Genomic DNA, 22488 nt, shown 5'->3' with positions numbered 1-22488 from the left:
CAGATTGGTATTCACAGTGGCTTTCTTAACATGATACTTACAAAGAGAGCCAAGAAACACAGGCTCTCTACCCATGAAGCTATGAACATGTCTTAAATGTCTTAAACATGAAATAGTCTATGCATAGTAAACTACATCTATGTCATTTAGTATCAGCAAACCCCAAGGTACTCTAATATTGTATTGTTTTGAGATGACGAGAGCAAACACTTCCTCATACTGAAGGGCTGGAACTGAAGCTCTGCAGCTGTCACTGAGTTGGGTTTGAACATAAACATGTTTATCTGCCTGTGCTGTGCTGTGCTGTGCTGTGCTGTGCTGTGCTGTGCTGTGCTGTGCTGCACTGCACTGCTCCGCTCCTGGGCGGTTTCCTCATTTAGCCCTGTGAATCAGGCAACTGTCTGGGTCATCGGGCTCCCAGTCGCCTCCTCCTGCCTCTCGCCTTCCTGCACTGAAGCCTCAAATTAATCTGTTCTCCACCAGCAGCCGACCCACTCGCTGTCACTCCGTCACGTCTGTGACGGCAGCGTGTGGCTCGGCTCGGCTCGCCTCGGCGGCGGCAGATGCCAAGATTCACTGCGTCGTTTGTTACGCAACTCCGCCGGCGAGTGGAGACAGCTATGATCCCTCAACCTGTCGAGTTTCCTCATTCACTGAAGCCAGCAGCATGTCTGGATCGCGGCAGTATTGCACCATCTCAGAGAAGGCCTCGGGATAAAGCACTGCTCCAGCTGTGCCGTGGCTACCGGTGGCTGCAGGATGATTCATCTCAGTGGGGGTGAAGCTGAGTTTTAAAAAGTGCGTCAGATAAGTGGGTAGATAGGTAGACGCTGGTGAAATAAGCAATAGAATTGCCATTCGCTTGTTGCTGTTGTTGGTGCTCTATGCAAGTCTTTGGGAGAGCTGAGCAGCATCATGAGTGGTGTGGCCGGGCTATACTGTAGGTGTGCCAGGCAGGAGGGCAAAGGTCAGCATCTCACGTTAGGGTCAGGTCACTCACACCTGTCTGGTCACTCACGCCTTTCTGGTCTGTGCTGTAAAATCACAGCTTTGGGAACAAGTGGGAAACGTTTAGTCCCTGACATCCTCTCCAACATACTCGCATACTAATGAGAAAAAACGGGTCGCGTTACAAACTCACCAGACAGCTTTCCACCGGTGGACATACAGTACCTGGTCTCTCACACCCCAGCTCAGCTCTCGCTCTCTCTCTCTCTCTCTCTCCCTTTCTCTCTCTCCCTTTCTCTCTCTCTCTCTCTCTCTCTCTCTTTCTCGCTCGCTCTCTCTCTTTCTCGCTCGCTCTCTCTCTCTCTCTCACTCTCTCTCTCTCTCTCACACACACACACACACACACACACATTTGCCTGCACATGTAAACCAGTGGAACAGGATCGCTCACTTATTCATGGATTCTTCCGCTATCAAGCGCCTAAGACACCTCAGAGGGAGAAGTGGCAGAGACAGAAGTGAAGACAGAGGGTGAACCAGCTCTTCAGAGAACAGAGCGCTAACTAAGGAGGAAGCTGATCAGGACTCACAATATCAAGAGGTATGGAGTGTGTGTTGGTGCCGGTTTCACTGTTGGAAAATAATGTATGATACAGAATTCTGTGACACTGGAGCAGAGGAATATTCAATACTTTATGGCTGAGCATGATGAATTTGAGACATGTACTGGACATTGCTTCGGAAATCCCACACCAACTTCTGATGGACAGAAGTGGTGCTTAACTATGTTACATTTAGTGGTGCAGAGTTAGTGGTATGTGGTTTGAACTGTGGCAAATGATCTGTGATTTGTTCCTGCCACTTTGTAGAGGTCACTGAGTAAAGTAAAAAGTAAAGTCTTAAATATTTATTTGGTTCATTTTATATGCAAGTAAAGCGCTCAGAAGTAAAGCTAAAATGTCCCACTGGTGCCTCTGCTTCTGTCAGAGGGATCGAGCCACAGTATTTTCCCTAAATGTTCAATAAGTGAAACATTTTACAGCCAGTAGACTGGAACATTTCATGGCTACAATTTGGACATTGACAGACGGATAGTGACATGTGTCTTGCTGTAGAGTGTATTATTTGAGCTCTTTATGCTTCCATATGCACATGGCTAAAGATAAGAAATTTGCATGTCTTGCTCATAACAAACAGAACATCCCAAGAGCAACTACATCAGGAGGAAAACAGTACAGTACACCCCAGCCTGAGCTGAGGAGAATTACAGTAATGGCGAAATGCAGAAAAACATATATTTAGTAAATGGATTTGTGCAATCATGTACCAAGACTACATTTTTGTAAAGTGGATAGTGAGACTTTTTCACTTTTTTCAAGGGATACTCCTCTGGGTTGATGACCATTCTAGTGTGTGTTTGGCATTGAGAACACATTTCTGCTGTCCACCAGTTGACGTATAGCTAACTATTTGCTTGCACAAAGGAAGAAAAGCAACATCCCTAAGACCATGCAGGGTGTGGCGCACATATACAATTGGGTGCAATACACATGGCCTGTAATCTGTTCCAGTCAAACAAGATTTTTGAATTATAATTCTAACCCTTATTCAACCAGGGAGAAAATCACATTGAGATTGTCATCTCTTCAAACCAAGAATAGGCCTACAATACACAAAAAGACATAACATTGACTGAAGGAAAGCAGTAGACAACAGTGATACACAAAACATGTCACACACGATCACATCCTAGATATGATTTCACAATGCTCTCAGTCTCTTACACAAACACATACTGTGTTTGTCCTTACAAATACGTCTTGGCAGGGAGCAGAGGAATTTGGCTATGTCCTATAGGCCAGAGCTGCCAGTGTTGCTCCACAGACAGTGGATTACGAAAGGAGATTTACCCCAGAAGCTGCTTCACTTGACATGTTTGACATTTAAAAGAGATTCTCCACACATACCCTGCAAATGGGGAGAGGCATTATGCTAGTTTATGAGAGTTGAGCTATTTGTCTTCAGAGTTGAGGAATTTGATGAAAGCATGGAAATGAATATGTACAGATCTACTGTCGTCAGTCAGTGTAAGCAGGTTTACCAGCACAAACGGAAATCTCCAGATGCGAAGCCTGACTGGACACACACACACACATGAAAATGGCTTTACATCACTGACACAGGCTGGAAGGTAGACGAAGACTGGAATATTCAGCTGCTAAAAGCTTCTAAGTTCACAGTGCTGGGTAAAATAACATTGCAATGTTTTGCATTTCATGGCATAACATACTCGAGCGATAGGATCTTCAGGCTGTCAATACAAAGCCTTTCCACAGTAGACCGAGTCTGCCGTTTCAGGTGCGTGTGTAAGCACAGTCATGGCGGTGCACATCATGCCTATTACATCTCCTGAAGGGCTCTCAGAGGAGCCATGATGAGCTGCTGAGGAAACTGATCCGACCACAAACCAGCCATCAGCCCCTGAGCTCTGGGCCTCAGCACTGCTGAAGGGTTCTGGGCCTCAAGGGTTCTGGGCCTCAAGGGTTCTGGGCCACAGCACTGCTGAAGGGTTCTGGGCCACAGCACTGCTGAAGGGTTCTGGGCCTCAAGGGTTCTGGGCCTCAAGGGTTCTGGGCTTCAGCGCTGCTGAAGGGTTCTGGGCCTCAAGGGTTCTGGGCTTCAGCGCTGCTGAAGGGTTCTGGGCCTCAAGGGTTCTGGGCCTCAGCACTGCTGAAGGGTTCTGGGTCTCAGCACTGCTGAAGGGTTCTGGGCCTCAGCACTGCTGAAGGGTTCTGGGCCTCAGCACTGCTGAAGGGTTCTGGGCCTCAAGGGTTCTGGGCCTCAGCACTGCTGAAGGGTTCTGGGTCTCAGCACTGCTGAAGGGTTCTGGGCCTCAAGGGTTCTGGGCCTCAGCACTGCTGAAGGATTCTGGGTCTCAGCACTGCTGAAGGGTTCTGGGCCTCAGCACTGCTGAAGGGTTCTGGGCATGTGCCCTGCAGGGGCTCTGGGGCAGCATGTCTTGGCACCCAGCGCAGGGCCGCTCTTAGCGGACGGGACACCCAGGATGGATGGCACACGCTTCTGCTGAGTGATGGGCCTTTTTTATGGCGCCCATTATGGCTCCCGTATAAAAGCCTGCTGTCTGTGTTTTAGAGCCGCCACGGCGGAGCGCTCTGTGCTGAGGCAGTGGAAGTGGAGGGGAAGAGAGAGGAGATCTTTATGGTAGATTACAGAGCAGAGACGCTGAATGCAAGCTGACAAGGAGCTGCATTCAATTGCTTTTATTACAGAATAAATATGCTGTGTCCATGCGCCCAAAAGATATCTCCCATTTAAAGTTAATGTTTGCCATCCATTTTGGTATCGAATGTGACAAGCAAGCGTGCAGATGAGTGTTTTGCTGAGGAGGAGATCTAGTCTTATGCTCATGTTACACCCCACTGGAGGGCACGCTTTTGCACAAGCAGTAAACTCAGCTGTTTCTAGAGAGGAGCCCAGAGCCAAAACAGTCGTAATGCCTCCGAGTGCAACGGGCATCACATCAGATCTAACCGATATCCATCCCAGAGTTAGCGCTGAGGAAATTGCAGCAAGCGATCCTGAAGGAATAATGCTAATGCGTGCACATTGTCATTCTCTCTCCTGATGTGCACTTCCAGCTTTGTGGGCTATCAAACCCATCCATCATATTTTCTAAGCCATACACCTGAGTCACAAAGCTAAGCTAAACCCAACGAGAAAATAAGCAGCAAATAAGTAGTTAGTAGCAAATAAACAACACATGCTTACACAATGAACTGGTGAAGAGGCATCCTCCCTCTGCAAAAGTAGCAGCAAAGACAAAACATCAGCAGACCACTGTACTTTCTTAACTTTCCATTTTAGTTTAATTATTCACCGATCATTATAGACATACTGTGATTTCCCAACTATTAGCTGCGGCTTACACATTGATTTTGCAACATTTCCTTATAAATAATTTCCTTTATTGTTTCCTTTTGTGTCCTGCTGCTTATACACAATGTGGCTAATACACAGGAAATGATGACGCATCATGAACATGTTGACTGTGTTCACTTGGTATGACGATGTGCAGACTGTTGAGGTCTCCACACATGCCACATATCTCCAGAGAAGCGTATAAAAGGGTGTACTGTAAACCCTTGACACAAATATCAGTGGAGAGTTTGTGAGCTGTTGTGTGAGTCATCATGTGTGAATAGGGGTCAGAGAGAAGAGCTGATTAGGGATTATTTTTGCTTCTTGAGTGAGTCAGTTTCCATATGGGCATTATGTTTACTTCAGCTCTTTGAACAACAAGCACTCCCTGTTTTTGAGAGGAAAGCATACCTTCACAGAACAGACAGTCCACGTGTGTGTGTGTGTGTGTGTGTGTGTGTGTGTGTGTGTGTGTGTGTGTGTGTGTGTGTGTGTGTGTGTGACAGAATGTGGTTGGACCTGACTTGTTCAGACTGGACCAACAACATACTTGAACAGATAAAAACAAACGGCATGTCTTAAATATGTTGTTTTTGTTTTAAAGTTTACTTGGGTAGGCAAAGCCCATGTCAATTAGGGACCCATCTAAGAGACATTTGATTATATATGCCTGAAACCACAGGCTGTAAATCTGATTCATTCAGAGTAACTGTTTTGACATACAGTAATGGTATCCTCTTCGGCATAATGTAACTCAGGGAGTCTGCTCCGATTGCCACTGTAGTGAAACTGGTATTTCATCATGGAAGATTTCTTCCTCTACGCTTCCCCTGCACAGAAATGGGCATGAACGCATGATGTATGTTATTTGTTCTGTGTCAGAGGTGACGTTTTTACTACAGACATAGAATCCCATCTGTAAGTTCTTAGAGTGATTTCATAGTTCTCTCTGCAGGCCTGGATGTCTGTAGGTTGTTTTGTTGCACAGATCTTCTTGCACGCGTACCGCAGGTGCATTTTCTATCACTCAGGTTCTTGGTTGTGTTCTTTGATCTTGTGGTTCCTTGGTCACTGATTGGTGATTGTTCCCAGGTGTGATGGCCTCCTAGTGGTGCGGGTGAGGGGAACCCAGGAACTCCCAGCAGGTCTGACTGCACAACCGTGTGGGCCTAGTTCAGCTAAAGACTCAAGCTAGCATGCTAGCACACTCTAGGCCACCTCCTCTGTGAGTCTGAATTCTGCAGAAGTGCTCTACACAGACAGTGTATTTATTTGGTTGTGTGTGCTCTTGAGAACCCTTGAAAGGCTGAAAACCTCCTCATCTACACAGGTAAGGCCGAGCAGATGGCTCGCTGGTGTCAAGTTAACACATCTGTGTTGCTGCACTGCTCAGAAACACACTCATGGGAACAAACTAACTGAGAATCTGGTCTGCTGTAGTCCTGCATATCACATAGTTACACCAGAGACACTTATAAAAAGGACTTTGGTTACACCACTGGTTAGATAGTCACTGATGTGGCACCATGTTCTTGTGCTGTGTGTGCTGTCTGATGGCCATAACTGCACCGCTCAGAGCTGTTCTCCAGTTTGCCTCAGGGTTGTCTCAGAGTTGTCTTGGGGTTGGGCTAATGCGCAAGCTTTTGTGTCTGTCTGTTGACTTTGACTTGCCCTGTGTGCTTGCAGTGTTATGTATGTAGCTATGTGTTGTTGCACTTGGCCTTATCTGGAAGTTGCCCATATCCCTGTAAGTAGAAACATGTGCGATAGGAATGCGTTTCACTCCAGTAGTCCTTGTCCTTCAAGGAGGCTTTCGATCTCAATGTGAAATCTTTGCTGCATGGAGAGTTGGAGGGTTTTCCCTGACCTATCAGCAAGTCAAGCAAATGAACTGTGTATAATGTGACATCAAATAAATATAACATTTATATATTATCATGCATTCACATTAAGGGAAGCTATGTAAGGACATATTTTGGAGTGTTTTTTGGTTTTGTATCATATAGCGCTGTCAAAGTAAATCCCTTGTTGTAGATGTTATTGTTCTTGTCAGTTATTGTCGAGGTGTGTTCTTTAAGCTGCGTGAACATGACTAATGGATTCTTTCAGGCTTATATCAACACTGATTAAAATGGGTGCTGTTGTGCTGCTCAGATAGTGGTGGTGTGTTGTGTTGTCTGTGGCAGTGGAAATAGGGAAGAGGAACATAGACAGATGGCCTGCTTATCCTGTTTAATTAACACAGTTTTTACGGCATCGCCTCGGCTTAGAAAAGGAAGAAATACATCATTATTATGCATTCTCAGAGCTAAATACTCAAAGAGTGCAAGGAGATGTGATGTATCAAAAAGTCATCATTACATCCAAATGTGAATATGAGGATGAGATTTAGAAGATTTGATGAATATGAGCTAATTATGAATTTCACCTCTTAACACCAAAGCACTGACTATTTTCTGTCTATCAGTGTTGAATAAAAATGCTGTAGTTGCGTTCAGGAACAGACAGTGGACCCATGCTCAGAAGTTTTGGAAGTGTTTAAGGGAGAGAGAAGTTCTGCTTCCCATCTTAAAGATCTCAGCTGATGGATCAAGACCAATTTCAGAAGGCTAACACAGTCATTGTAGTCCGGTTTGTTTCCAAGGAGATGTGTCCTTCCCCGTCTTTAGTCCTGTAGGTCTATATGCACTCTGAGATTATTATGTCTCATTGGTGCAATAACGAGGCAGAGGGCATTCATGCCATCATTTGTGTAGGGTATTGTGCAATAAGGTTTGTGTACGGTGTTTTCTATGTTAGCATGGACGGCACCAGGTGTGTTATTATAGGTTTGCTGTACTGTAGGTTCATTGACTGAGGTGTGTTTGTAAACTACATGTGTGTGTCTGGGACACCTGTGTTATCTCTAATGTCCAAGGGGGACAATGAAGGCTAGCCTAGCCTAGCCTAACCTCATTTGAAAGGGTTCTTAAAAGAATATGGGGGAAAACATTGAACCTTACTGCATGAAGAAATAAGTAAATAAAAACAATGGCTGACAATGGCTGATTGTCCAAAAATGGCTCTTCAGTGCAAGAGAGAATCCCTACTGAGTAACAGTACTCGTCAATAATAGAAGTCTTCATGAACCAAAGAACCCTTTGTGTGTGTGTGTGCGTGCGTGCGTGCGTGCGTGCGTGCGTGCGTGCGTGCGTGCGTGTGTGTGTGTGTGTGTGTGTGTGTGTGTGTGTATACTCTTTATGTAATATGTTGAGTCCATTAGTGGAACCCTGGTAGAACCTTCTACTTCGGGCACCTAGCCTACTACTCCTCCCTTGTGTGACGTGTTCACTCTGTGTGTGTGTATCCTCCCTTGTGTGACGTGTTCACTCTGTGTGTGTGTCCCAGGCTGTGCCCACACTGTGCCTGCTGCTGAAGATGGCTCAGGTGGCGATGTCGGCCGACGTGCTGTCGGAGGGCGAGGTGACCTGCTCCATCTGCCTGGACCTGCTGTGCGACCCGGTCACCACGCCCTGCGGGCACAACTTCTGCCAGGGCTGCATCGGCGGCTACTGGGCGTCCATCGAGGTGTGCACGTGCCCGCTCTGCAAGCGCCTGTTCGACGAGCGGCCGAAGCTCAGCATCAACCGCGTGCTGGCCGCCATCACCAACCACTACAAGGTGACGCAGTACGACGCCGAGGACATGGCCACGGGCGCGGCGACGCCCGTGCCCAAACCCCGCGCCAGAGCGGGCGCCGTCGGGGCCGAGGCCATCCCCGAGGACGAGGACCTGGACGTGGCGAAGGGCAAGGCGGTGCTGTGCGACGTGTGCCCGGGCAGGAAGCAGCGGGCGGTCAGCACCTGCATGACCTGCATGGCCTCGTACTGCCAGGAGCACGTTCGGCCGCACCACGAGACGTCCTTCTACCGCAGCCACCAGCTGCGCGACCCGGGCGAGGCCATGCGCGGCCGAATGTGCCCCACGCACGGCCGGCTGCTGGACGTGTACTGCCGCACGGACGAGGCCTGCATCTGCTCCATCTGCGTGCTGGAGACGCACCGCACACACACCACCGTCTCCGTGCAGACAGAGAGGATCATGAAACAGGTGGGTGTGTGTGTGTGTGTGTTTGGGTGTGTGTGTGTGTGTGGATGTGGGTGTGTTGGGGCCAGAGCTATCGTTTATGTCTGTGTGTGTGTGTGTGTGTGTGTGTGTGTGTGTGTGTGTGTGTGTGTGTGTGTGTGTGTGTGTGTGTGTGTGTGTGTGTGTGTGTGTGTGTGTGTGTGTGTGTGTGTGTGTGTCTGTCTATCAGTGCGTGCACTGGGGCAGAGGTAGTGTGTGTGTGTGTTTGGGTGTGCGTTTGGGAAATGGAGTCGAGAGCACTGAGTCATATGAAGCACTATGAAGTACGGAGGGTGTGTGTGTGTGAGAGTGGTAGAAATAAGCACCATGTCAAGATGATGCAATCAGTTGGGATGTGTCAGAGAGAGAGAGAGAGAGAGATGAGAGGATCCCCTTTGTGTTCAAGAACAAGGCAAAGGTGTGGGAGTGTTGGAGAAAAGCCCAGCATGATGACGATGATCAAAAGAGACTGGTCTGGTATATATGTGTGTGTGTGTGTGTGTGTGTGGGGGGGGGGGGTTGTGACCATCTACATATCATGGCGCAGAAGGTTCCGGGTAAGGCAGCTATGTAGAGTATGTTGCATGACTGCACAGTTAACGGAGGAATTTGGCGTTGCGTGAATATTTTCCCACACACAGGCTTATTATCTGCAGTAGAGATTCCATCTGACGGAAGGCTAGAGTTAAATTTGGGCGTAAACCAATGAAATAGCTGAAATGTCTTGGACAAGAGTAGGAGTAATGTCTTGGACAACACTGAAAACAGTATACGTACAATGATGATATTGAAAATGTCATAGTCTAATCTGTTACAAGCAATATTTCTTCTTTGGGGTCAGTCATAGGATCTCAAAAACATCCTTGTAAAATGCTTTGTAACGATGGAGAATCTCAGTTTCACACGTTTTATGTCTCAATTTCATCAAAACGTATCCATCTAACTTCTCTTTGAAAAGTTGCTTTGTCCTATCTGGCTACCACCACACGGAGCTCGATCTTTTAAGATTGAACATTGGTCTGGGGAGTCTGCTCTTTATTTCTACGGCACAAGAGGCGTGATCGGTGGGCATCGTTCAAATGACTCCATACGCTTGGATAGTCCTGTTCAACCAATCACACCAATGATCCGGGTGCACCTGGTGGATAACCCAGTTTGTGATTGGACCCAGCAAACGTACACAGGAAGCAGGAGAGATAGATGTGCAGGTTTCCAGCCTGAGCTGCAGGGCGAAATCGAAATTGCGGCAGATCAGGCTGAGTTTACCCAGCCTAAGTTTGATCCTCAAACCTTTCAAATATTAAAAAAAACCAGCCCCTTGAAATTAGAATACTGTAGAGAGATCATGACTAGAGACAATGTTAGCTATGGTCTGAAGTACCAAACGACAAAAATACAAACTTCTTGGAACTGTTAGGATATAATCTTTCACAACAGCTCTGATGTTTTAAAAAGGACTTGAGCACACTTGAGAGACTGGTGCTAGCTGAAACATCCACATAACGATGTCCCACCCCAACGAGCAGCCTTCTCATGACACAAACACTCATACTCACGTGCCACATATCTGTCATCGCACACACAGACAGTTGCGAAACGGACCCAGCTTTAGCCCGGATCCTCTCATGCCCACATCAGATGAGGCGAGGGCCATGTGTGCGGTTATCAGCTGTTTCCTTCGGGCTTCATCAGTGACCGAGCGCTCCAATCACCTGTTTACACCATCTGCATGTTTTCTGCATTGATGGAGGTGATACAGCGTGTGATTATGTCATTCGCTTGCTATTCTGACATCTATTGAGCTGTTTTCGTCATAAAAGACTGCGGTGATGCGCACTGCAGACCTATTCTTGTGAGAGAGCAGAGACTCAAAATAGACCTTAACTCTTGACTGCTTTGAATGGCTTTGCCAACCCACATAACTACATTCCTGTGATGAAGGCTGTGATCTCTAATGTGATCTGGGATGTGTGAGGCATGTGATTACAGTATTTAGACAATAGCTCACAGCTTTGAGCTTTCAAATCTTCACATCAAACACTTTTGCATGTCGCCAACTAGCATTAGCTAAACAGCCACACAGAAAGGCTCTTCAGTGAGGCTGAGAATTGAGGAATCCTGTCATGTAGCCAAGTTGTGTTGTGGAAATATTTGGGCTTTTGATTAATCTGATGGATTCTATCCTCTTGAAATGTGCAGTAACAAATCATGTTTCAGATGTTAAACTCTGACCATCAATGTTATCATCTGAATCGTCCCATCTTACCCTGGGGCAGTATTAGCCAATCACAATGCTTAACTCAGAAGTGGGAATATGTTTAGCTCCTGAAGGTTTGCATGGTTTGCAGAGACTAGACTAATGTATTTGGAGGAAAGGTTACAGTCTGTCCTCACTGACTTCTCACATAATTCTTGAGTCATTGAGAAAACACCCGTGTGTGAACTCCCAGTCTTGTTGAATACAGGATTAAAGCACCTGTGTTGTGACGTCTCTGCCCTCCATTGAGTAACACCAGTGTCTTGTGTTGTGATGTCTCTGCTCTCACATAAGAATAGTGTTGAATAACACCACTGCCTTTTGTGATGAGAACAGCACTATAGACGCTAGCTTAGCTACATTTATTACATAACACAACCTTTAACACAGTCCACCTGACAGCGCTTCACAGTAAGCATGAGCTTGAAATACAATTCAAAAGAAATATGTTGACAAAAAAAATAAAGAATGTAAAAATGAAAACAGAAATGAAAAGCGTGATGAGCCTTGATACCTAGACCTATCACCTTCCAGAGGGAATCTCAGTGAGGAGATGGTGGCGTGGGCTAGATGGTGCCTGATGGTGCTTGGGATTCGACGTAGGCCTTCTGTAGATTTTGTAGTTGAGGCTTTCATGAAGGCACCTAGTTCTGTAGATGTTGTAGTTCGGGTTGAGCTTTAATGAAGACACCTAGTTCAGATGTTGCAGTTTGGGTTCTAGTGAAGGCACCTAGTTCTGTAAATGTTGTAGTTTGGGCTTTAGTGTTGGCACCTAGTTCTTTAGATGTTGTAGTTCGGGTTCTAGTGAAGGCAGCTAGTTCTGTAAATGTTGTAGTTTGGGTTTGGGCTTTAGTGAAGGCAGCTGAGTGTTGGTGGATCTCTGTAATTTGATGACTCTTTGAAGAGCTCTCTTCTCTGCCTCAGAGGCCTTAGGTGAGTGAGTATGGTCTCCAAAGACCTGTGATAGGAGACAAGCAGATGCTGGGACAGATTGGATCTCCGCAGTGTCCTTAAGAAGTAGAGCCACTCCTGCGCCTTCTTCACTAGAGAGGTGGTGTTGACAGCCTGTGTGAGGTCCTTGTGTGTTTCAAGGAATGTGAACTCAGACACTCTCTCCACTGTGTCCTCTTCAATGTAGATAGATTCCTCTCTCTCTCTCTATCTCTCTGTCTCCTGAAATAGATGAACAGCCCCTTTGTTTTGGAGGTTGAGTGCCAGGTTGTTGATGGAGCGCTATTTAGACAGTTTGCAGACTTCTTCCTTGTCGAGAGACTCCCTATTGTGTATTAGTCCGACGACAGTGGTGCTATCTGCAAACTTGATGACCGTATCGATGCTGTGGGTTGGTGTGCAGTCGTGGGTGTGGAGGGTGAAGGGAAGAGGGCCCAGCACACAGTGTAGAGCTCTGGAGTTGAGTGTCAGAGTATGGGACACTGTGAACTTGTATAAAAACAAGATACTACAGTAATTTCCTGTGTATTAGCCTCATTGTGTATAAGCTGCAGGACAGTGTTTTATGGAAGTTAAAAGAAACAAAACGATATCAATACCATATGAACTGGCCCCGTGTATTAACCTCATAGCTGAAGAAATGTAGCAAAATCAATGTGATGATATGTATGAGCAATGTAGAATAGTTGGGAAATTACGGTACTCTTCTACAATCATACTGACTGTCTTGTCTCTGTGTGTGTGTGTGTGTGTGTGTGTTTTGTGTGTTCTTCGCTACCATCTCACAGAAACTGCTGAGCAAGACGGAGCTGGACATCCAGACCAGCATCGACAGGAAGAGCCTCAGCCTGGCGGAGCTGAGGGGGCGGATCCAAACGGTGAAGGTGAGCATCACGGCCCTCCGGCGGGAGGGACGCTGGGTGAAGGATGATGGGTCATTTTGGATTTGTGTCATTTTCTCAAATAAAGACAAGAACCAGTGAATTACAAATGATAACTAGGCCGGGTGAACCCATGCCTGAACTTCCGGGGAATTTGAATTTTGCCCGGCAACTCAGGGTGGAAACCAGCAGATCTATCTCCTCTGTTTACTGCCAGAACCTTTGGCGCCAATCAGAAACGGCCACACTCTAGTCCTGCCACGCTATTGGCCGGTGACGTGACTATAACGAAACTTAAGCGACGCAAAGTGCAGTAGAAACAAAGCGCAGCCTCCCCAGACTAATGTTCAATCTTATTCAATGTTCAATCAGATTGAGCTTAGTATGGTGAAAACAGACTAAATGACAACACAATTGTGTTCTCTTTGCAAAGAGAGAGAATGATGCAACACAAAATGGTTCACATTATGAATGATGTCTGGGACCTCCTTTCCTTTTATACAAGGAATCGACGTATGGCACATTCACATGGCTGAAACGGCAACACTTAGCTCTGGCCTTTGTCTGGCCAGACATGTACACAAAGGGGAATATTTCAAACAGAACATAACTTCTGATGCAAAAACAAATACAGAACTTGCGGTCAATAGTTTGGGCTTAGTGAAACTTTCACTTCCCATAGATAAATCAGGTAAAGAAGATTGCATAAAAATATACCCATATGGAAAAGATATAGAAAAAACTTATACTGCCAGCATGTGTTTTATATACAAAACTTGCTCTTGAAAGTGGCCCCTTTCTTTTTTTCCTCATACAACGTCATAGTCCTTACAGGTTACAATGTTTGATACTGTATGTTTCAGGTTACACAGATTTAGCAAGGATCTTATAATGGTTTCACTGTCTGTCATATACAAATCTATCAGTATCAGTATGAATGCCATCCTATGCGGAACCCAGACACAGATACCAGACACGTGTGTGTGCTGTAAATGATACAGATTGCGATAGGGTGACCAGACGTCCCTGGATTCAGGGGACAGTCCCTGTTTTTGGCTTCCTGTCCCCGGGAAAATACGGAAAAACTACCTATATGTCCTCGAGTTTTGAAGATAGAACGTATACGTATTTCAATCAGATTGACAGTCAGACTGACAATGTCCCCGTTTTTTCCACATTTTTGGTTTCGGACATCTGATCACCTTAGATTGCGACCTTGTTCTTGAAGCTACTCACACCTCTGGTGTTGACCTTGACCATGACCTTTGACCCCCCTGTAGAACTACGCCAGGGCGGAGCAGGCTCAGCTGGAACAGCTGCTGGGGGAGGTGATCCGCTCGGTGGACCGGATTCGCCGGGAGCTTGTGGGCGGGATGCAGGAGAAGCAGATGTCTGTGACGGGCCGGGCAGAGGAAGTAGCGGCGCGGCAGGAGGCGGAGCTTAGCAGGATGCAGGAAGTGAGGGCCAAACTGGAGGAGCAGGCCACCAGTGATGACCACATCGGCTTCCTGCAGGTGACACACACACACACACACACATTCACACACACACACACACGCGCACAGACACACACACGCGCACAGACACACCTCTGATGACCACATCGGCTTCCTGCAGGTGACACGCACGCACGCACGCACATACGCACATACGCACACACACCTCTGATGACCGTCCTGTAGGTGACACACACACGCGCGCGCATACACACCTTGGATGACCACATCGGCTTCCTGCAGGTGACACACACACACACACACACACGCTCGCACACACGCACACACACACACACACACACACACACACACACACACACACACACACACACACACACACACACACACGCCTGCACACACACGCCTCTGATGACCACATTGACTTCTTGCAGGTGAGACACACACAGACAGACACACACAGACACAAACACACACACACACACACACACACACACATACACACGTGGACAGAGATGCAGAAAATGAACCATGTTCCTGAGTGTTGCTGAGACTGTGTGTGTGTGTGTGTGTGTGTGTGTGTGTGTATGTGTGTGTGTGTGTGTGTGTGTGTGTGTGTGTGTGTGTGTGTGTGTGTGTGTGTGTGTGTGTGTGTGTAGAGTTTTGAGGAGGTGAGCGCTCCGCTGGACGCTGAGCTGAACAGGCGAGGGGAGGAGCCGGAGGTGGAGCTGGAGCTGCGCTTCAACATGGACGACGTCAAGACGGCGCTCAGGGACGTGCACGAGAGACTGGAGGACATCCGCGGGGGAGAGGTGCGCTACCGACACTCAGGTGAGTTGCGCTCCTTGTCGTCATGGTGACCAACCTCAAACAATATCTGATCGGGGGGCACAACAGGCAACAGTGCTCATACCATAGCGCTCGGGTCCGAGTGCCCACGGGGACCCAGGTTCAAGTCTGACCTGGGAGCCTGATCGGGTCATTTCCCGATCCCACCCCATGTCTCTCTCCCACTTCCTTCCTGTCACTCTCTTTACTGTCCTATGAATAAAGGCAAAAAAGCCCCAAAAAACAAAAACAATATCTAAGTTTAAAGTCGGCTGCAACCAAAGTTTGCTCCAAGTCACTTAATATATTCCGTGACGTTTTGGCCCAATTCACCCTTCCTCAGACGTCTGGCCTGAAATGTCACGGAATATATTAAATGATTGGGAGCCAACTTTGGTTGCAGCCGACTTTTTCTTTACTTGCTACTTTGGTTTTAGTCCTGCTCCCAGTTTTATATCCGGATGTGTGTGCTTTTACTGCTCTCTCATCAAATATTGTTTAGCCAGACCAAACCGGATTTATCCAAGGCCAACATTATATAATCTATAGGCATCAAATGATCTCTAATTCATACGTTGGATCGTTGGCATTGGACGTTGTCGTGGTGACTGACAGCGGCGTTGGTGGAGGTGTCATGGTAACAGGAATAGCTGATGCGTCCAAATTCCCAGATAGCTAAACACATAGGCCCATAATTGCCACACAACACACACTTGTGTCTGTTTTTATTTCTATTCTTATTTGAACCTAAAGCTTTTCGTGCCTTCATAACAGTCCATATGGCCTATGAATATGATCATTATCCATTATGACTGCTGCGAGGAGACTAACACAATCGCACGTCCCCTTTGTAAATGTCCCCAATATGCTGCCTTGCTGACAGACGGCTTTTAATCGCCGAGGCCCTGGAATGACTCACGTTGATGGTGTGGAGACATTTCTCACGCTGTGATGGCAGTGAACAGGTGGCAGATCGCAGACTCCACTGGAGCGGAGTTGGCTCCGGTACGGGCCCCATCTGGGCTGGACCCGGGCCGCAGCTGGCCCAGACCCGGCCTGCTCTCTGTGGCGGTCACAAGGCCTCGCCGCCGCTGCCGTCATCCGTCTTGTGGAGCCTTAATGACGTGCGAAGCGCCGCGTACGACAGGTTCAGGCGCGATCATGTCGTCAATTATCACCCAGCCTAAAGCAATACAGTGGAATTCTGGTTAGCTCAACGCGTATGCTTGGGATGAGGATGTGAACAGGTGTGTGTGTGTGTGTGTGGAGGGGGGGGAAGTGAGAGAGTAGCTGCTGAGTCACTGTGAAATGTGGTTTGCCACCCTCTTGCCCAACACAAACACACACACACATACTCACTCACTCACTCAAACACATAGTTCCGAACGCCATCCATTCCCCTAATCACCCCCCCACCACACACAAACACGCATACACACACACACACACACACATACACACACACATTTCACTCTTCCCATATCAGATGAGAGTAATCTCTCTCTCTCTCTCTCTCTCTCTCTCTGTAAGAGGTGTATGAATTCCACCTTCACCTGCCCTCTCCAGTTGACTCCATTTCAGCTGGTCAGGTGAGAGATGCTGACATCAGCTCAGACGCTGAGCAGCACCGGGCCGGATGTGGTTCAGTGTCGCTCTCGCACCTCAGAGCTGTACCTGTGAAACATCCATAACTGAATGGTGCCATTGGAATGAACAGGCTGACCAAGGCAGGATAAAGGCTCCAGTGCTATATTTTCATATCCATTATTGTGTGTGTGTGTGTGTGTGTGTGTGTGTGTGTGTGTGTGTGCGCGTTTGCAGTGTCAACGCTGCAAGAGAGTGAGAGCATGATGAGCATCAGATCAACAGGGTCGATGGGAAGGAGAGACTGGTCACTGAAAGGTAAGACCGCCCCAACAACAACCACCACACACACACACACACTCCCATAACCACACACACACACACTCCCATGAACACACACACACACACACACACACACACACACACACACACATACACACACACATTCCCATAAACATACACATGCATGCACGCACACATAATCTGGGCGTGCTTCACTGTATATTTTCTAAAGTATGTCTCAATATTTCTTTCCAGATATACGCAGAATAAGGCCTAGCTCAGGTAGGGTTGGTTGTTTAATCATCATGCAGTGATGGAAATGTCAAATGTCAATCTTCTCTAGAGTTCCTTATGAACTTAACTATCATGAAGATATGGCACTAATAATATAAATGTTTGCCTTAAACGTGTTAGTTGTGTACGGTTTGATATTTCTAAAAGTAAGTGATGGTGAAACACACTTATAATTGTGAACTAGATCAATGCTAAACGTAACGTCCACATATTTACATCTATTTGGTCATCTTTTCTCCATCAGCACACAAGAAGGTGAAACAATATATAGGTAAGTGTAAGACCACACCTGTTCTGACCTATGAGGCGTACTGTAAGTTTGAGACCCATTAATGAGGAGCCTTTGTGAGAGCAGAGCAGAGTAAATCTTCATCTGGATCCCATGCCAGTCTAAAGCCTATAGTCTATAGACACTTTTTATTTAGCCTACCTTTAAAGCCTGTAGTCTATAGACACTTTTTATTTAGCCTACCTTTAAAGCCAATAGTCTATAGACACTTTTTATTTAGCCTACCTTTAAAGCCTGTAGTCTACAGACGCTTTCTACAGTATTTACCTTTAAAGCCTATAGACTATAGATGCTTTTTATTTAGCCTACCTTTAAAGCCTTATAGACGCTTTTTAAATTTAGCCTACCTTTCAAGCCTATAGTCTATAGACGCTTTTTATTTAGCCTACCTTTAAAGCCTGTAGTCTATAGAGGCTTTTTATTTAGCCTACCTTTAAAGCCTATAGTCTACAGACACTTTTTATTTAGCATACCTTTAAAGCCTGTAGTCTATAGACACTTTTTATTTAGCCTACCTTTAAAGCCAATAGTCTATAGACGCTTTTTATTTAGCCTACCTTTAAAGCCTGTAGTCTACAGACGCTTTCTACAGTATTTACCTTTAAAGCCTATAGACTATAGATGCTTTTTATTTAGCCTACCTTTAAAGCCTTATAGACCCTTTTTTTTATTTAGCCTACCTTTCAAGCCTATAGTCTATAGACACTTTTTTATTTTTATTAACTTTACTGCCTTTAACTTCTCTCTTCTACCTGACTATTCTTTGTAGAAGAATGGAAAAGTGTTTTAATTTAGGCTACCCACAGCTGCCATTAGCTTTAACCATTAGCCGTGAGTGTGTGTGAGTGTTTGTGTGTGTGCGAGTGTGCGAGTGTGTGCGAGTGTGTGTGTGTGTGCGAGTGTGTGTGTGTGTGCGAGTGTGTGAGTGTTTGTGTGTGTGTGAGTGTGCGAGTGTGTGCGAGTGTGTGTGTGTGTGCGCGAGTGTGTGTGCGCGAGTGTGTGTGTGTGCGCGAGTGTGTGTGTGTGTGCGCGAGTGTGTGTGTGTGTGTGTGTGCGTGTGCGTGTGCGCGTGCGCGTGTGCGTGTGCGTGTGCGTGTGTGTGTAACTGTAACCCTAACCCTGGCTGCCTCCTCCAGAGGACGTGAGTCTGAACCCGGTGACGGCGTACCCGTTCCTGATCCTGTCGGAGGACCGTAAGCAGGTGAAGCGCGGCGAGAAGCTGCAGTTCTACCGCAACAGCACCCAGCGCTTCGACGTCTGGTCCTGCGTGCTCGCCAAGGAGGGCTTCCAGTCCGGACGACACTACTGGGAGGTCAGAGGGAGCTTTTATTGATTTATCACTTCACTATTTACTGTGTGCTGTGTGTGTTCACTAATTCACGAATTAGTGTGTGTGTCTGTGGTGCCTTGCTCAAGGGCACTTCAGCCGTGTATGTGGGCATTGGAGAGCAGTGGTCAACCACTCTTCCCACACACATTGTTCCTACTGATCGAGGATCAAACCGGCAACCCCTCAGTTAAAACCCCGAAGCCCTAACCAGCAGGCCACGGCTGCCCCTATTGTTGCCATGTGCATTTTTCTGTCCCGCAGTCGTCCTGACAACCCTTCCTCCCCGTCCCACCTGCAGGTGAACGTGGGCGAGAACAAGGACTGGAAGCTGGGCGTGGCGCTGGAGTCGGCCCACAGGAAGGGCCTGTTCGACATGGGCCCCGCGGCCGGCTACTACGCCCTCTGGTGGGGAGGAGCGCACCTGCGCCCTCTGACCCCGCCCCCGCTGGGCAAGGTGAAGGTGACGGGGCGTCTGCGGCGCATCGGGGTGTTCCTGGACTGCGAGGAGGGCCACGTCACCTTCTACAACGCCAAGTCCGGCAGCGAGCTCTACTCCTTCACCGCGCCACGCTTCACTGAGAGAGTGCTGCCGCTGTTTGGGACCGGGGACAAGGAGGTCCCTCTGGTGCTCAGCAGCGGACCGGACGGACACCACCACTGAAGAAGGGAGGAAAGATGGATGAATGGATAGGAAGGAGAGAGAGAGGGGGGGGGAATGAAAGGGTGACAGTACGAAAGAGTGTGTGAAGAGTTGAGAGGAAGAGTGAGAGAGAATTGACTATAAATGGTTAATGGGGAAGAGAGAGAGAGGGGAAAGAAGAAGAGGAGGATGGGTGGGTGGTTGAAGGGACACATTTATGGAAAAGGACTTTGGTGACCCACTGAACCGTTTCACTCATCACCTGTGTTTTTGGACAGTGGGGGTGACCAAATGAATGAGTGTGAGTATTTCTGGGCCTGAATGACTGTGAGAGTGAATGCGACTATTCCTGGGACTGTGAATGTGAGTGTGTGGGAGTGGCGGAATTTGAGAGTTTTTATATCTTGTGTGTGTAGGATGGTGCAAGGGCACACAGGCAGGAGCCGAGAGAGAGAGAGAGAGAGAGAGAGAGAGAGGTGCTGCACAGTAGAATGAGTAAGCATATTTAGAGCTGGCCACTGAGTGAGTGAGGTGAGTGAGTGAGTGAGTGGAGCTGTTTGTGGCCGATGATAATGCAAGTGTGTGTGTGTGTGTGTGTGTGTGTGTGCGCGTTAGTCGATAAAAGTGGCACTCTGACAAACTGTCAAGGTGAGCAGAGACATTAGGTTTTAGGATTTACAGAGAAATTACCTTTGGTTTAGCAACTCACATTACACACTCACACACACACCTGGGAAAAGAACACGCTAATATGGGTGTAGGATGAGTACACACTTAATGATGCACTGAGTTCTTTTTGTAGCCCTGACGAGAAGGGTAGGTGGGTAAAATACATGGTATAAAAGACCGTTTATCTTGAGTTTTCCTGTTAGTCGCCTCGTGTTTTTATAATGTTAAAGGGTTTTGGTGTCGTTTCTGAATATGTTTAGAATAATGAAGAATAGGAATACCTTGTGACTGTTGGTCTGTTGACCTCATCAGTGATAAGTTGCTAAAACTATGCCTAAAAGAGCCATTTTATTTATTTTTCTTTTAGGCCTAATAAATATTCATCATTTGTATAATCTTATAATAAATGTTTGTTTTGTCATATTTGTGAATTGTATATTTTCAAAGTAATAAATGCTGCCTCATTGAAAAACCTGCTGCCCAGTTGCCTCTGTAATACACTGCATATTATAACAGTCAGTATTACTCATTCAAGTCTACATGCCAGCTGAAACTAACATCATGATATTAAACCAGATCAACTGAAGCAGTGATGACTAAACCCAGTTAGCAGACCTGTCATTCAAATCTACAGTAAATGTGAATTTAACCAGTTTATCACTACTTGAGTATAGATGCTACCACTAGGGGTCAGTAAAGCACAGACACATCTATGAGTGCAGAATGAGCTGACCGTGAGGGCATCACAGACCAGCTACTAGCTGGTACCATCATGCCTACTGGTTATCCCTTAGGAAACGGAATGGGGAGGCAAAGCAGCATTTCTCTGTGGATGCCTCTCATTTGGTGCTTTATACACCCTATCTTCCTTCCTCGATCCTCACTGATCTCGATAGAGAATGATGGGGCGGCAACAATGGGATAGTCTATCCAGTGTTCGTTATAGATCAGTGGGAGCGCCCCTCGAGGACCGAGCACCCTGTGCATGAGGGGCTGAGGACCACTGTCATGGCTGAAGGAAACTCTTCAGTGGCCTTAACTGCCCAGTTAGTGTTTATTTCTTTACCCTAGACATCTACCTCACGGCACACTTAACTGCCCAGTTAGTGTTGATTTATTTACCCTACAAATCTCGCCTCATATGGCACACTTAACTGCCCAGTTAGTGTTTATTTCTTTACCCTACACATCTCACGGCACACTTAACTGCCCAGTTAGTGAGTGTTTATTTCTTTACCCTACACATTCCACGTCATGGCACACTTAACTGCCCAGTTAGTGTTTATTTCTTTACCCTACACATTTCCTCACAGCACACTTAACTGCCCTCATCAAAAAGTCCTATAGGATTCCTATCAAATCTAGGAATCAGTGGGATGTTTTCTTCGCTCTCTCGGTTTGTTTACGTCAACTTATGTACTATTCGCTATGGCGCTATTCATGGGTTTCATCAGGTCCCTTTCCACAGGTGTATAAAACCAAGCACCTTGATTATGAATGCAGACTGCATGATGCTTGATTAACCCACCTGTGCAAAGGGACCTGATGAAACAACGTGACTAATCTGTACATCTGCTTGGTTATTGGACATTCCATTAATCCATAGCAGAGCGTGTGACTGCAACTAAAGCCAATGTCATTTGAACTTGTTTTTTTTTTTTTGTTAAATGACAAGTTACCTTATCCACTTTAACATAGACCTACTCAACCTATGGTGATCTAGGCAGAGCAGACCTTAAGAGGTCTTACAAATGCTGTTTGGATACAGCATCTATGAGCAGACCAAGACAACAGTGGATCACTTATCTTTGAGAGACATTCCAAACGTTTTGTTTCCAAACTTATTTTTTTTTTCTTTAAGGGCATAACTTTTATATCTTTGCAAAACAACTGTGTATTTGTGAATTTTTGTCAATGTTTTACTGGGCAAAACTTTCATCCAAATTCCAATACTTTCCCGGGCCTGTATAACAGCATTTCATAATTCCAATACTCTCCCAGGTCTGTATATTTTGTAATTCCAATACTTTCCCAGATC

General features: G+C 46.6%; 1 protein-coding gene across 3 annotated transcripts; it reads left to right on the top strand.

Moving 5' to 3' along the window:
- The first annotated feature begins 1404 nt into the window (after nucleotides 1-1404).
- LOC134077052 (E3 ubiquitin-protein ligase TRIM39) lies at nucleotides 1405-20873 on the top strand. Of its 3 annotated transcripts, none has more exons than XM_062532422.1 (10): nucleotides 1405-1549; nucleotides 8275-8976; nucleotides 12988-13083; nucleotides 14361-14594; nucleotides 15194-15365; nucleotides 17184-17264; nucleotides 17484-17510; nucleotides 17767-17793; nucleotides 18948-19123; nucleotides 19440-20873. In XM_062532422.1, exons 2-10 carry the CDS (start codon nucleotides 8305-8307, stop codon nucleotides 19800-19802), a joined length of 1848 nt encoding a protein of 615 aa, XP_062388406.1. In that variant the 5' UTR covers nucleotides 1405-1549; nucleotides 8275-8304; the 3' UTR covers nucleotides 19803-20873. The 3 variants fall into 3 exon arrangements, with proteins under 3 accessions (XP_062388406.1, XP_062388408.1, XP_062388407.1); XM_062532424.1 differs by lacking the exon at nucleotides 1405-1549 and adding an exon at nucleotides 6049-6112; XM_062532423.1 differs by lacking the exon at nucleotides 1405-1549 and adding an exon at nucleotides 6080-6217.
- Nucleotides 20874-22488: the final 1615 nt, after the last annotated feature.

Source organism: Sardina pilchardus, chromosome 3 (genome assembly GCF_963854185.1).
Source record: "Sardina pilchardus chromosome 3, fSarPil1.1, whole genome shotgun sequence".
Classification (NCBI taxonomy): domain Eukaryota; kingdom Metazoa; phylum Chordata; class Actinopteri; order Clupeiformes; family Clupeidae; genus Sardina; species Sardina pilchardus.
The sequence above is the reverse complement of the archived record's forward strand: the minus strand, read 5'-3'. Positions and strand labels throughout refer to the sequence as shown.

What these genes read in the sequence shown, in the direction of transcription:
- LOC134077052 (XM_062532422.1), top strand. Translation starts at nt 8,305, where the DNA reads ATGGCTCAGGTGGCGATGTCGGCCGACGTGCTGTCGGAGGGCGAGGTG. An exon ending in GGCGGATCCAAACGGTGAAG is followed by an intron (nt 13,084 to 14,360) that starts GTGAGCATCACG and finishes ACCCCCCTGTAG; the next exon opens with AACTACGCCAGGGCGGAGCA. An exon ending in GAGAGACTGGTCACTGAAAG is followed by an intron (nt 17,265 to 17,483) that starts GTAAGACCGCCC and finishes ATTTCTTTCCAG; the next exon opens with ATATACGCAGAATAAGGCCT.